We start from the raw sequence: 15,322 nt of genomic DNA, 5'->3' as shown, positions 1-15,322 counted from the left end.
TGTGACCTAGTCGCGGTATATGGCTGTTCTGGGCATCCGGCTTTAGATGTTAGGTTGTGCGATGTCTGTTTGGTATTAGGCTCGGACATTCGGCACCCCTTCATCAAGGGGATAGGAGTAGCGACAGGTTCCGCCAAGATGGTGGCTTCAGACTTATTGATGTATTACTTTGTAAGGTTATTATGAATAATTAATAAAATGGCTGCACTGTTTCTGATATGTCCTTCACCATCACGAAAGTCTATGCCCCGTCCGACCACTCCCTTACGGCGGCCTTTGTTGACGACATGTCCGCTCTGGCTACTTCCATTTCCGGGCCGTGGTTAGTTGTGGGCGACTTTAACCTCATTCGGGAGCCACACGAGAAAAACAACGATCGGTTCGACGCTGGCCGGGCCGCGGCCTTCAACTCCATGATCAATTCCCTTGCGTGGCTGGAGCTCCCCGTCTCTGACAGGCTCTTCACCTGGTCTAGCAAACGCGACCCTCCCACGCTTGCTCGCCTCGACCGCGCTTTCTTTGACACGGCCTGGGACGCCCTTTTCCCGGAAGCCTCGCTCTCGTCTCGACCCAGGGTCACCTCCGACCACTTCCCCCTGGTCGTTGCGGTCTCCACTCGCCTCCCTACCGCCGGGAGGTTCTTCTTCAAGAACTCTTGGTTGCTTGATCCTCGGTTTCTCCCCTCCGTCTTGCCTGCCTGGACCAGCACCCCCTGGCCCCCCTGTGCCGGGGGCCGTCTCGCTCGCCAGAAAAAAGCCCTCAGGTTTGCCGCCAAGGTTTGGAAACGACAACACAAATTTGTCCCTACTTTCGATAATGACTATAAGTTTGTGGTTGACCTTTTGGATTTCTTGGAAGAACACCGGCCACTATCTTAGGAGGAGGGGCGGCTCAGCGGGGACGCCCTCGCCGCCCTCGCCGCGTCCGTCGCACGGCAGGCCGCGTACTGGAAGCAGCGGGGCAAGTGTCGCGCTGTCGCCGAGGGGGACGAGAACACCGGCTACTTCCACGCCCGTGCTTCTCATCGCCGCCGCGGGAACTCTGTCTGCGTCCTCAACGTCGACGACGCCGACCTCGTTGCTCACGCGGCGAAAGCTGATGCCTTGCGGCGGTTCTACATCAGCCTCCTGGGGCGCCGGTCCCCACCTCCTGGGGGTTCGACCTGGCGGCCCTCTACTCCAACGCCCCCCGGGTGGATGCTGCCCCTCTGGTGGCGCTATTCACCAGGGACGAGATCCGGGCGGCTGTCCGTGCTCTGGACCGCTCGAGTGCCCCTGGCCCCGATGGGCTGGGGCCGGCCTTCTACCATGCTGCCTGGCCCGCGGAGGCCGACGGTCTTCAGCGCCTCTTCACCGATCTCCACTCTAGCCGGGCGCGCCTGGACGGGATTAATAGAGCCCTCATTGCCTTTCTTCCCAAGAAAGACGGGGTCCTCGGCCCAGGAGATTTCCATCCCATTTCTCTCCAGAACGATGAGGTGAAGATCTTGTGCCGCGGGCTCACGTCTCGGCTGCAGCGGCAGATCGGAGGGCTCATTGACGAAGACCAGTCCGGCTTCCTATCCGGGCGGAGCATCTCCGAGAATTCCATCTATGCGGCTGAACTCGTCCAATGCTGCCACAAGCACGGCGTGGCCGCCGTTGTTCTCAAGCTTGACTTCGCCAAAGCCTTCGACTCCATCACCTGGCCCAGCCTGCACCTAGTGATGGAGGCAAGAGGGTTCCCCCCTGCTTGGTGCGACTGGATGGACCTCATCTTCCACTCCTCGACAGCGGCGGTCCTCCTCAACGGCGTCCCGGGCAGGTGGTTCCCCGTCCGGTGTGGGCTGCGACAGGGCGACCCCCTCTCCCATACATGTTCCTCCTGATGGCCGACGTCCTCCAATGCATGATTCGAGCAGACGGCGAGTTGCGCCACCCTTTGGTGGATGACGCGCTTGCCGTAGTGCTTCAGTACGCGGATGATACTCTCATCATCATGCGGGCGACGCCCTCCGGCGCGGCTCGGCTGCGGAGCATCCTTGACCTCTTTGCTGCGGCGACCGGCCTCAAGATCAACTTCGCCAAGAGTACGCTTGTGCCCTTGCACGTGGAGACCACGGTGCTGGAGGAGATTGTCGCCGCCCTCTAGTGCGATGTTGGTGCCTTCCCTCAGTCCTACCTTGGATCGCCCCTCTCCAACGGCAAACCTAGGCTCGAAGACTTCGCGCCCATGATTGCCAAGGTGGATCGATACCTTGCGGGGTGGCGGGCGCACCTTCTCTCCCCGGCGGGACACTTGGTGTTGATAAACGCGATGCTGGACTCGATCCCCACCTACGCCATGGCGACGATGAGGCTCCCCCCTGCCGTGGTCGTCGCCCTCGACAAACTCCGAAGGGCGTTCCTTTGGAGCGTTGCCGATCGGGCCCCTGGCGCCCAATATCGGGTCTTCCGGTCCAAGGCGGAGGGCGGGCTTGGCGTCCGGGCGCTCGAGGTGCAAAATGACTGCCTCCTCCTGAAGATCCTCAACGGGGGGGGGGGGGGGGGGGGGGGGGGGGGGGGGCGTCGTGGGTCTGGGCCCAGCTCGACGGGCGCTCGATCCTTGCGTCCGGGCACTCGCCGCTCGACGGGAAGCACTGGCGTGCCCTCAGGAAGCTGCTTCCAATCTATCGTGGGCTCACCCGTGTGCATGTCGGCGGGGGTGCGACGACATCCTTCTGGCACGATTGGTTGCTCCCCTACGGGGTGCCGAGCGCGGCCTTCCCGACCCTGTTCACACATGCCGTCCGCTCGGAGGACACGGTGGCGTGTGCCCGCCAGGTCGGGGTGCGCGCGTTGCTCGTCCCGCGGCTCACCCACCTTGTCGCCCGCGACTGTGTCGAGGTCCAAGAGCTCATGGCGAGTATGGTGTGGGCTCCGAGGGCGGACGCCCGCCTTACTCCCCTCTGCCGTGCCCCGAAAGGGGCGTTCTCCGCTCGTGCGGCCTACAGGCTCGCCCGGTTCGGAGGCACGAAGGCCTCTAACTCCGTCTTCCTCTGGTCCTCCCCGGCCCCCTCACGTGTGAAGTTCTTCTGTTGGCTACTCACCATGGCGCGGGTGCACACGCGAGATGTCCTCCTGCGGAAGACCATACTCACCGCGGCGGAAGCTGGGTGCCCCTGCTGCCATGCGGCTCTGGACACTGCTGATCACCTCATCTTCGGATGTCCGTTCGTGGTGTGCTTCTGGACACGTCTAGGGCTGTCGCCGGCCGGCGCCTCGGTGGCCTCCCTCCACCAGTTCGACGCCTCTCCTGCCGTTGGGGTGGCCTTGCCGTCCGCCTTTGTGATGCTTTGTTGTTGGCGTCTATGGAAGAGGAGGAACGAGATCGTGTTCCGTAACAATGCTCAGTCGCTTGTGACCACCCTCAAGTGCTGCCGGGATGATGCCGATCTTTGGCGCGTCCGCTTCCAGCATGATCAACGCCCGCACGTAGACGTCTGGCTGGGGGTGCTGGCAAGCTCCTAACCACGCGGGGTGTGCGTGTGTGCTGTAACCCCCCTGTCTCTCTATGGTCTCTAAGAGCATCTCCAACAGCTGCGCCAAAAGGCGCGCGCGGGGTAAACCGAGTTTTTAGCGCGCGGGACGTTTCGGCGCGCTCCAGCGGTGGCGGGAAAGTTGCGCGCGCGGGAACCGTTTGCGCGCGCGCGGGAAAAGGCGGCAGGTCGCGCGCTATTTTTGGCGCACCGCTTCCGGCGCGCCTATAAATTGCGGCGCTCTCCACGCGCCTATTCCACACACTTCTCTTCCTCTTCCGCTGCCACGTGCGCCTCCACCGCTTCCTCGGTTGCTTCCGCTGCCACCCGCGCCACCGCTCCAGCGCCACCGACGCGCCACCATGCCGCCGCGCCGCCGAGGAGCGTCGGGCTACCGCGGCGTCCGCCAGCGCCCCAACGGTGGGTTCTACTCCGAGATACGGTCCGGCCAACTCCGGCTCGGCCTCGGCACCTTCGAGACGACGCACGAGGCCGCCCGCGCGTACGACGTGGCGGCGTGGCACCTAGGCAGGCCGCGCCAGCAGATGAACTCCCACGACGTCCACACGCTCCAGCAGGCGCCGTACGTCGCCCCGCCGCCTCGTCTTCGCACGGCACAAGACCGTGCGGAGCATGCTGAGCGGCAGCGCCGCCTCCTCGTCGCCCATGAGGACGAGCGGGTCATGGCGGAGTGGCGCCAGCGCCACCCGGAGGACGTCACCTACGAGCAAGCCTACTGGGCAAGGCGCCCCGAGGAGGAGACGCAAAGGCGCCGCGATGAGCGGTTGGACAGGCGTCGGCGGAAGGCCCTGGCGCTATCGCAGTGCGAAATCGTTGAGAATGGTGGTCAGACGATCTTTACGTCTGATGATGATCGTTGGGAAGACATGTGGCTCAATACCTCGGACCAGACCAGCGAGGATGGCGACGATGACGATGACGACGACGACGACTGGGAGTAGGCTGTAGTTGCGTAAGTAGTTGCACTATCCAGTAGTTTTTATCTATGTCGTTGCACTATCTACTAGTTTTTATTTATCTATGCTATGGAACTATGTAAAATATCTATGTATCGTTTTTTCTATCTATGAATTTTATTTATCGTTTTATTAAAAAAATTGTACGCAATGTTTAGCGCGTGCTACATTTTAGCGCGGCCGCTGGAGCTACGCGCGCGCTCAATTTTGACGCGTCTGCTGGAGCCAGCGCTGCTGGCCGCGCCAAACCAGGCGAACGGCGCGCGGCAAATGCGTTTTTTGCGCGCGGCGCGTTGCGCGGCTGTTGGAGATGCTCTAAGCTAGAGGCGGACAGCTCGTGTGGCTGGGCGGTTTAGCCCTGTGGTGAAGTTAAGTAATAAAATTCAGGTGGTGGGGACCCCCCCTCCCGATGCGCTTTCAAAAAAAATGACTGCATGCATCACCCAGATGCAGAGGCTGAGGTATATCCTCCTTTTTAGAAAAAAATGACATAAGTTGGTGCAAGTACGAGCGGACTGTTGCGTATGAGAGATGAATGCTTATCTAGTAAGCACTTGTTGACTTAGCAAGAAATTTTATCTGGTCAGTCAAGAAGAGGTGAGGTAGTTGAGGCAGTTTCCGAAAAAAAAAGAATGGAGGAAAATTCAAAAGAAAAGAGAAAGGGAGGACCTACATAGGGTTGGATGAAAGATGAATGGGCGCCAAACAAGTCTTCTTCTTTTTAAGTAGAGAGATATCTTATCTTTGCATAAGAAAAAAGAGAGATCTTATCTTTTTGTTTGTATAGCGCAACTGAAAATATGTTATTCTCTTCGATCCGAATTAATGGTCGATGCTTTAGTATAACTTTGTATAATACAAGTCGACGTAAGTATGCATGTAAAAAATGCGTAAGTTTATAAGTTTCAGAAGACCGTTTTCGTGTTTTCCTTTTTAAATCAAGTTTCATATTCTCATTTTGCCAGCATTCAACGATGATGCAACCCACTGTCGTTGCCTCGTGGCCACGATCAGGGGTGGTTGTACGGTAACAAAAAGGAACTGCCCAGGACCAGGGGATTTGGCGGCCGGCAACGCAGCGCCATCCCACCGTTTTCGCTCCTCACTGCCGCCCAATGGAACCCAGCATGGTAGCAGAGGCGCGCGCCGCCCACCCGGACGGCGGGCGCGTCACGGCGGCGGCGGTGGTCGGCTGCATCTGCCTCGACCACGTCGCGTGCACCGAGTGCGATCGCATCCTCGGCATCCCATTCCTCGCGATCGACGCACGCCCCCCGTCCCCACGGCGCGCGTCGATGACGCCGGGCTCAGGCTCGCCGCCCGTCCCCATGGCGCGCATCGGCGTCGGGCTGAGGCTCGGGATCGGGCCGGGCACAGGCGGAGACGAGGCCCTGGCAGAGCGGTTCGACGCGTCCATCTCCGGCATGACGGAGCGGCTCGGTCTCGCGCCCGCCGTCAGGGATCGGGCCGAGGAGGTGTTCAGGAAGATGGAGGCGGCCAGGGCGTGGCCGCGCGGTCCGGGCTGGGGCAAGGGCCGGTCCCGCCGGGACAAGGGCAGGCTCTACGCGGCCTGCCTCTCCATCGCGTGCCGCAACGAGGGCTCGCCGCGGTCGCTGAGGGAGCTGGCCCTGGCGACGGCGGACGGCAGCGCGGCGGCGAGGAAGGAGATCGCCAAGCTGATCGCGCACATCAGGAAGCGCCTGGGCGAGGAGGAGGCCGGGCTGGCGACGGGTGTCGGCGCGGTCCCCGTCTACGGCTACCTGCGCCGCTTCGGGCCGCTGCTCAGGCTGGGGGACCGGGAGGCGGCGGCGGCGTGGGAGGCCGCGCGGAGGCTGGAGGAGGGCGTCCTCGACGTGCGGCACAACGCGGAGGCCGTCGCGGCCGCCGTCGTCTGCATGGCCATGGAGCGCGCCGGCGCCAGGAGGCACATCAGGGAAGTGACGACGGCCACCGGCATCCCCTATACCACCGTCTACCTCGTGTGCAGGAAGCTGCGCTCCCACGCCGCGCTGCTCTTCGACTGACGGACGCGCCGCCGTGGTTCCTTTATTGTTCTTCTCCCGGCAATCGTATATATGATCCCCGTAGTGTCTGAAAATCTATTCGTCAGTATTTGAAGCGGAGGTTGTACTTGTTTGATTATTACTACGCTGAGTAGGTATTTAGTTCAGAACTCCTATGCGGAGAAAATTCGTAAATTATCAATTAAACTCGTCGACGTGAATCTTTTGATTCGTTTCCTGTTGTTTTCTGTGCACGATGAACTATTTGCTGGCGGGGTGTCGAGTGCTAATCCTGAAGGAAATCGTTTTGTTTGAAATCTTATTTGGTGTTCCTCTGTTCCTTTGCGCGTACGAAGTACAGGTGTTGCACGGGACATGTCCCATCTATGACACTGTAGACGAAGATAGCTATGATGCTTTGGTTGCATGCGGCCATGCACGTAGCATTTGGAAGGCCATGAGGAGAGTTTGGTCGCTACCACAAGACCAGTTACTTGTTAACAGCGGTAAGGAGTGGTTGTTGAACTTGCTGCTTAACTGTAACGTACTTCAGCGTGAGCGTGCTCATTTGGCGTATTTGACAATTACAGAATGATCTCACTCATGATAAAGAGGCTCCCCGATGAGGGCTACGGTGGACTTTTTGATTAGCTATATGAAGTCTGTCGGAGATACTAGGAAGTTGAGTACAGTGGAAATCATTAAGGGGAAAATGTCAATTGCTGATTAGGCTTTGCCTCAAATGTGAGCTACTTCAGGGCCTAGGCCTTGGCCACCTCTAACGCCTAATTTTGCTGCTCTGTCAGTGTGGATCCTTTTCAGTGGAGTCTAGCGAGGCGGCAGTGGGAATGGTTCTCAGGCGACACAACGAATCTGTTAGTTTTGCTGCTTATCGATTTATTTTCAATTGCAATAATGCACTGGAGACGTGTATACATGCAATCATGTAAGGAATGACGCTTGCTATTCAACACACTAACCTTCCGGTCATTGTACAATTTGACTCAAGTGAGGCATTGTACAGTTTAACAGCGGATGGGCTAGATCGTTCTCTCTATGGGCATCTTGTGGCTGAAATTAAGGAGTTCATAAAAATCAGGGAGTTTATTCCAGAAAAGTTAACTAGGGATCAAAATAGAGTTGCCGATTGTCTGGCAAAGTATAGTCGTACCGAGTGTATCACGGCTGTATGAATGCACTAAGGACCGCCATGTACGGAGGATCTTTTTCCTCAAGACTATAATTGTAACTTTAAATATGAAATAAAACTCCTTTGATTCGACAAGAAAAAAAGATTAGCGTGCCGACTGTCCCGAAGGAAATGCAAGCACTTCGACCATACTGGAAAAGAAAATTACCAGCTAGCCCGTTTCAGAAGCAAGACTAAACTGGGCTGCTCAAAAGAGTAAAATTAGCCCTGCGGTAGTGCGGTACATGCATGAACTTGTTTTTTTTTTTTTTGATTCATGAACTTGCTCTTGACATTGATACTCCTATGTCTCTTAACTTGGCAAATGTGACCGATTTAGAGCAACTCCAACAGGCCGACCCAACGGACGGCGATTTCATCCGTTTTTTGTCCGTTTGGGTTGGCCAGGCGGACACGGACGCCCGCTTTCGCGTTTGGGTTGGCGTATGCGCCCAACGCTCGCCCGACCCATTTTGACGGCATTGACAACAAAAACTGTGCATGCATATTTCAAACGAAAACAACTTAATTAAACATTAAAGCCGGCCTGGCCATGAAGGCCGGCGAGAGTCCACGCGTCCACATTAGCATTAAAAGAAATTAAAAACATCCTAACTACGAGGCGGTGCGCTGCCCAGTGTGCCCTAGGCGTCGTCGCCGTCATCGTCCTCAGGGTCGGTGAGGTCGATGAGCGTCGGCGTAGGGCCGGCCCAGGGGAACGTCGTGTTCCATGCGGCGGCGATGTAGGCCGCGGGCAGCTGTTCCGGCGGGGGCAGTGCCGGCGCGGGGGGCTGTGCGGCCGCCTGTGCAGCCGCGGCCTGGCGCGCCTCCTCCTCAGCCTCGCGCGCCTCCTCCTCGAGGTCGCGCTCGAGCATCTCCTCGTACTCGTCGCGACGGTGCTCCTCGGCCAGCCGTTGCTGGCGCCACATCTCGAGGTACGCCGCCTCCTGCGCCGGGGTCGCCCCCATCCAAACCGGTGGCGCGGACACCCACTCGCGCACCACTCCAATCCAGGAGAAGCGCGCGATGGGCTCCGGCTCCGGCTCGGGGTCGGCCTTGACGAGGCGTCAGGGAGGGGACGGCGGGGCCACCGGCGGCACCACGCAATCGCCGGCCGCGAAGAGGGCAAGGGCCTGCGCCATGGCCGCCTCGTAGCGAGCCCCCTCTTCCTCCACCGCCTCCACCCTGCGCTGCTCGTCCTCCTCGCTCTCGCGGTAGACCGCCGCAAGGGCCGCCTGCTAGGCGTCCTCCGCCGCCTGGTCCTCCTCGCGGACGACGAGCGGGGGGGGGGGGGGGGGGGGAGGGGGGCGGCACGCTGCGGTCGACCTCCCGCATGCCGCGTCACCTCGCCTCCTCGTGCTCGAAGGCGAACCACCTCTTCCAGTTCGGCAAGTCGGTGGCGTAGGTGGCGTCGCGGCGCTGCTCCGGCATCAGCAGCGCCCGCTGTCACCGCACCTCCTCCGCGTGCGCCCTAGCCGACCGCGGCGCCGCCAGCACTGGGATCCTCTCTGGATCCAGATGCTAGTCGTGCGGCAGGGTGACGTCGGGTTATGGCAGAGGCACGCGGTGCCGCTCACTCCGCCTGGTGCACTGGCACGTTCACGCGCACCCTCTGCCGGCGCCGGCTCCAGAGAAGAGCCCCATTTGGCTAGGGGAAAGGGACGGCGGGGGCCTTGCCCTTGGCGGTAGGAACTCGGAGGGGAAAGGGACGGCGGGGGCCTTGCCCTTGGCCTTGCTGCTGATGCCGGCGCCAGAGAAGAGCCCCATTTGGCTAGGGGTTGGCTAGGGTTTGTCGGCGACGGGGGAGCGAGCTTGCCTAGATGTGGATGGCGAGTTTGGATGAGGACGGCCCCGCCGCACGGTCGGCTTAAAAAAAGGGCGCCCGCCATCGCTGACGCGTGGGCTCGTGGTCATAAATTAAGCTGACCGCGTGGGCAGCGGGTAGTTGGGCGGCCGCCACGTGGGGACGCGGCGGACAGCGAGAAGGCGCGCGTGGCGTCCGTTCGGCGTCCGCGCCGACACATTTTGGGGCGCAAATTTGGGCCGCAAATGCGTCGGCGCGGACGTGATTTGGTTTTGGGTCGGGGCGGACGAAATGGGTCGCCCCATTGGAGTTGCTCTTACTCCATATCACGTTGTACTCAGTATTTCTCAAAAAAGGAAAGAAAAATCCAACACATTGAGCGCATACTTTCCAACCAATTTGGATGACGGTTCAATAATAAGCTTGGTGTTTAGTCATTGTTATCTGTTTTCACCGGCTGTGGCAACTTTTATCTCATTTTATTTTCGCTCCTTGTGAGCTTATACTGAACCGCGGAATTTTTGAACATGTTACTTAATAATATGACTGCATGCATCATTTTGATACAGATGCCGGGGTAACCCTCCTTTAAATAAAATAAAATGTGAGTGCATCCTTTCTAGATCAGTTCATCCTACTGATATTAATGGTCAAGCTAGTATAACAAGGACCTAAACGCCTTGCGGTAGCTTGTTTTCTTGCGGTAGCTTGTTTTCATAGATGTTAGCAGAACTCTCACGAATGTTTGTACTTGAGCGTAAAATAAAATATAGTACTTAACAAATGAAGATAATAAATATCATCTTAAATCCTTCTTCACAAGTTTTTAAACCTTTCTTTTATATCTTTTTCATGCGACAATGAATCAGATCTATTACGAAGATTCACCAGAAGCACAAATCATCCGGAATATAATAAAAATTACGTTGATGCCCCTGAACCACCAAACGACCATTGATGTCACCGGAATGAGTTGCCGACGCGTTGTTGTCGTCGCTCCCATACCGGAGCCGGACTGACCTTGTCAATATAGTCGGGAAGTCTTCGTGCACATGCCTCTAAGGGCCAACGTCGCAGCGCCATAGTCGTCGTCTTTGAACTCTTGAATCAATCTGAAAAAACTAAAACCAAAAATCATCGTCATGTACGCGTGGCAATAAAACCTAACTTTACCGCCGTAGTGAGCCGGCAAAAATCTATGCTAGGGCTCCTTCTAATCCGTCCTGGCGGATGAACTTGAGGAGAATCGGAGCCCGGAAAACCAACTCAAAGAAGAGCACACCCTTGCGAGGACTAAAGCTCTAGCCTATCCACTAACCGGAGTCATGGCACCATTCCACTTTCAACAACCGGTCGTCTAAGCAGCAGGCAGAAAGCGAATCCACAGACTCGCCAGCGGAGTTCGATGGCGGGAAGGGCTATCCAAGTGGTCTTGCGAGAGGGGGACACTAGTGCAGAACCGGGCTTTAGCACCGGTTCATTAGGCCCTTTAGTGCCGGTTCAGCAACCGGCACTAAAGGGTGGGGACTAAAGCCCCCCCTGAGGGAGTCCTGGATTAAGGGGTCCTCGGGCGTCCGGCCTATGTGACGTGGGCCGGACTGATGGGCCGTGAAGATACAAGTCAGAAGACTCTCTCCCGTGTCCGGATGGGACTCTCCTTGGCGTGGATGGCAAGCCTGGCGTTCGGATATGAAGATTCCTTTCTCTGTAACCGACTTTGTACAACCCTAGTCCCCTCCAGTGTCTATATAAACCGGAGGGTTTAGTCCGTAGAGAAAATCACAATCATATAGCACTACAAAAAAAAGACACATCCGTGACATTTTGGGCCGAACGAAAAAGTTTTCTGTCATACTTATGACACTTCTATGACGATAATTCTGACAAAACCCGGTATCATCATAGATGTGGTGGGGTCCTACTTCTATGACAAAAAATCATGACAGAAAATGGGCTTTTCGTCCTGGGCGGGTTGGAGACACAGTTGCATGACATTCTTTGGGCCGTCCATGACGGAAAAAACCGTGGTAGAAGCGAGGGCGAGGAAAATATCGGGGTGTTCCCGGTTACGGTGGGTGGTCGGGGCCGAGCGATGCGCGTTTCTCTCGTACACGCACGCGCGTGGGTGCGAGGCATTGGGCTCTAACTGAACCCGAGCGAGGCGTTGGGCTCTAACTGAACCCGAGCGAGGCGTTGGGCTCTAACTGAACCCGAGCGATTGCACTGCAGGCTACGCATTACTGAACCCGAGCGATCGATCGATGGCTGTTAACTATACCCGATCGAGCGATTCCTTCGCTACTGCTGCTAACTGAAGCCGATCAATGCTGCCTCTGGATGAACAGTGAGCGTTGCTGGGGGGTTTGGATGAACAGTTCCCAGTGAGGGTGGATGAACAGGACCCCGTGGTGTTGCCTCTGGATGAACAGGACCCCGATCGATCGAGCCGGTTGGGGCTGGATGAACAGGACCCCGTGGAGGGCAGGATGAACAGGACCACCCCGTGGAGGGCAGGATGAACAGTAGACGGTAGAGGGCTGGATGAACAGTAGCCCGTGGAGGGGTGGTTGAATAGGAGCCCGTGGAGAGGGTTGGTTGAACAGTAGCCGGTGGAGTAGCGCGCGGTGGAGGCTGGATGAACAGGAGCCCGTGGATGAACAGTCGCAGGTGGAGGCTGGAGGAGGTCGACAGTGGATGAACAGTAGCCCGTGGAGGCTGTAGGAGGTCGACGGTGGAGATGAACAGTATCCCGTGGAGTCTCGTTTTGCGGTACGCCACACCCCTCCCGATGAACAGGACCCCCGTTTCGACCGTAGCGCTCCAACACAAGTCCGTTTCCTCCGTTTTGCGGTACGCCACACCCTCCCGATCAACAGGACCCCCGTTTCGACCGTAGGAGGTCCGTTTCCTCCGTTTTGCAGTACGCCAGACCCCTCCCGATGAACAGGATCCCGTTTCGAACGTGGCCGGTCGAACACAAGACCGTTTCCCCCGTTCTGCGGTACGCCAGGCCTCATTTCCATCGGCTGTTCTGTCCAAGCCCTCCCGATGAACACGACGACGCATTCCGTTCCGACCCAGCCGGTTAGCTCCCCATGAACACGACGACGACGTTGTTTCTCCGTTCCGACCCAGCCATGTACACAAGCCCTAGCCGTACGTATGCGCGAGTAGGCGTTCGAGACCCTGCCCGTATGTATGTACGTGGCCGTATTTTCTTTCTTGCACACTGGCCGCTATACGTACGTGTACATGCTACGTGCGCGCCTCTACTACGACACGTGCGCGCCTCTACATTGACCAGTATGTACGTACACGTTCGCGACCAGAATGACAACGCTATGTACGCTTCGACCAGGTGGGTCCTGACTGTCAGGCACTTCCTTGCCTGCGAAGATGTAGCTGGTGGGTCCCAGCAGTCAGGGGGTCGAATCATTTTTTTTGCCCGGACGCACTTCCTTGCGTGCAAAGATGTAGCTGGTGGGTCCCAGCAGTCAGGGGGAAATATTTTTTTCATGAAATACGGTGGCCCGTCCGGTGGGTCCCCGCTGTCAGGTGGAGGAATAATTATTTTGCGCGTAATAAGGAGGCACTTCCTTGCTGCGGCCGTGGTCCCAGCTGTCAGCCTCTCCACGTACAGTCCACGTCCGATGGAAGCCGTTCCTTGACCACGTTGACCACGCCGCGCCGAGAGCACCAGGGCGGTGGACGACGGCGAGGCCTAGGAAGGGGACGACGCGGAGCCGGGGAAGACGCGACAGTGGATGCCCACGCGTAGAGTATGAGGGTTCACTGGTTCACTGCGGTGTGAGGCTGCCGTCACCGCAGAATAACAGGGGGTGTGGGTGAGTAGAGGGATGGCCTGGCCAGCGGTGGGAGTAGTAGGGGGCGGTGAGGCCTCCGCCGCATCGCAGCTGGCCACGGGAGGCAGGAGCATGAGGCACGACCGGCGCTGGTTTGGGCGGCTGGAGCAAGAAGACCAGAGGTTGAAGAAGCACTACGGCCGTTGGATGGACATCGTACGGTCACTGGTGCTAGAATCGTGCATATTGACTAAGTTGACAAAGCCCTCCATCTCCGTCAACTTAGTAGGCCCACAAGTCAGCCTGCCACTATACTAGGTCCCAGCTAGCAGGGGGAGTATTCATTTTTTGTGTGTAATAAGGAGGCACTTCCTTGCGTGCGAAGATATAGCTGGTGGGTCCAAGCTGTCAGCGGCGGTAACGTTTTTTCGTGCAATACAGAGGCCCTTTCGGTGGGTCCCAGATGTCAGGTGGAGGAATCATTATTTTGCGCGTAATAAGGAGGCATTTCCTTGCGTGCGACCGTGGACCCAGCTGTCAGCCTCTCCACGTACAGTCCACTTCAGATGCATGTCGGTCGTTGACCATGTTGACCAGGCCGCGCCGAGAGCACCAGGGCGGTGGATGACGGCGAGGCCTAGGAAGGGAACGACATAGAGGCAGGGAAGACTCGGCAGTTGTTTCCCACGCGGAGGGGAGTACGACTGTACGAGGGTTTACTGGTTCGTCCCCCGTCGCCGGAGAATAACAGCAGGTGTGGGTGAGTAGAGGGATGGCTAGGCCAGCGATGGGAGTACGGTGGGGCGGTGAGGCCTGCGCGGCAGCACAGCCGGCCGCGGGGAGGAGAGAGCAGGCAGTCCTGCCGGCGCTTGTTTGAGCGGCTGGAGCAGGAAGAGCAGAGATTGAAGAAGCACGACGGCCGTTGGATGGACATCCAACAGTCACTGCTTGTGCGTCAACCTTTTTTTAGGAAAGCCTCAAATCTGTGGAAAACATCATACAGCCCATCTGCCATTATTTCTAATAATTTACAGCCCATTTGCTAATTCTTAAGGTTTTTTTGAGCCCATATTCTTTTTGTTAGCATTACAACCCATATTGTGGCCACGGTTAAAAAATTATCCAAAATTTTGCATATTTCGGTGCGGTTCGAACTGTTTTTAATCCTGAAATTTCAAGTCACATTCAAACTGATTTTAAAAATAAATGTATATCAATATAAAATCCAACAAATTTTCCATGCATAAAAATCAATGCAATTTAAAATCTCGAAATGAAAAAAAAGAAATTTGAAACTAATTGCCGGTTTGATGTGTTTTAAAAATGTACAGCCCATTTCTCATTACTGATAGGCCATTTTCCGAATGAATCTCTCCTCGTCTTGAAAGATTTGTAGCCCAACAGGCCTGACAAAGGGACTTACTTGGCAAATCACAAAAAAACTGGGTTGTGGCCGTGGACCCAGCTGTCAGCCTCTCCACGTACAGTACTCTTCCGATGGAAGTCGGTCGTTGACCACATTGACCACGTCGCGCCGAGAGCACCAAGGCGGTGGACGACGGTGAGGCCTAGGAAGGGGACGATGCGGAGCCGGGGAAGACGCAGCAGTGGATGCCCACGCGGAGAGGAGTACAAGGGTTCACTGGTTCGGCTGCGGTGTGAGGCTGCCGTCGTCGCAGAATAACAGGGGGTGAGGCCTAGGAAGGGGACGATGCGGAGCCGGGGAAGACGCGACAGTGGATGCCCACGCGGAGAGGAGTACGAGGGTTCACTGGTTCGGCTGCGGTGTGAGGCTGCCGTCGTCGCAGAATAACAGGGGGTGTGGGTGAGTGGAGGGATGGCCTGGCCAGCGGTGGGAGTAGTATGGGGGCAATGAGGCCTCCGCGGCAGCACAGCCGGCCATGGGAGGCAGGAGCAGGCGGCACGACCGGCGCTGCTTTGGGCGACTGGAGCAAGAAGACCAGAGGTTGAAGAAGCACTAAGGCCGTTGGATGGACATCGTACGGTCACTAGAGCTAGAATCGTTCATATTGACTAAGTTGACAAAGCC

At 57.3% G+C, this 15,322-nt stretch overlaps 3 protein-coding genes across 3 annotated transcripts; all 3 read left to right on the top strand.

Annotated features, from left to right (window-relative positions):
* The first annotated feature begins 2,295 nt into the window (after window positions 1-2,295).
* Window positions 2,296-3,488, top strand: LOC109781469 (uncharacterized). Its single transcript, XM_073506433.1, has 2 exons — window positions 2,296-2,475; window positions 2,616-3,488. Exons 1-2 carry the CDS (start codon window positions 2,296-2,298, stop codon window positions 3,486-3,488), a joined length of 1,053 nt encoding a protein of 350 aa, XP_073362534.1.
* A 370-nt stretch (window positions 3,489-3,858) lies between these two features.
* On the top strand, window positions 3,859-4,458 carry LOC109781468 (uncharacterized). The gene has a single exon (XM_020340073.1). It carries the CDS (start codon window positions 3,859-3,861, stop codon window positions 4,456-4,458), a length of 600 nt encoding a protein of 199 aa, XP_020195662.1.
* Window positions 4,459-5,600: 1,142 nt separating this feature from the next.
* On the top strand, window positions 5,601-6,497 carry LOC109781467 (transcription initiation factor IIB-like). Its single transcript, XM_020340072.1, has one exon. The coding sequence runs from the start codon at window positions 5,601-5,603 to the stop codon at window positions 6,495-6,497; it is 897 nt and encodes a 298-aa protein (XP_020195661.1).
* The last annotated feature ends 8,825 nt before the right edge of the window (window positions 6,498-15,322 follow it).

Source organism: Aegilops tauschii, chromosome 1 (genome assembly GCF_002575655.3).
Source record: "Aegilops tauschii subsp. strangulata cultivar AL8/78 chromosome 1, Aet v6.0, whole genome shotgun sequence".
NCBI lineage: Eukaryota > Viridiplantae > Streptophyta > Magnoliopsida > Poales > Poaceae > Aegilops > Aegilops tauschii.
Note: the sequence above shows the minus strand (reverse complement) of the source record. Positions and strands in the feature narration are given on the sequence as shown.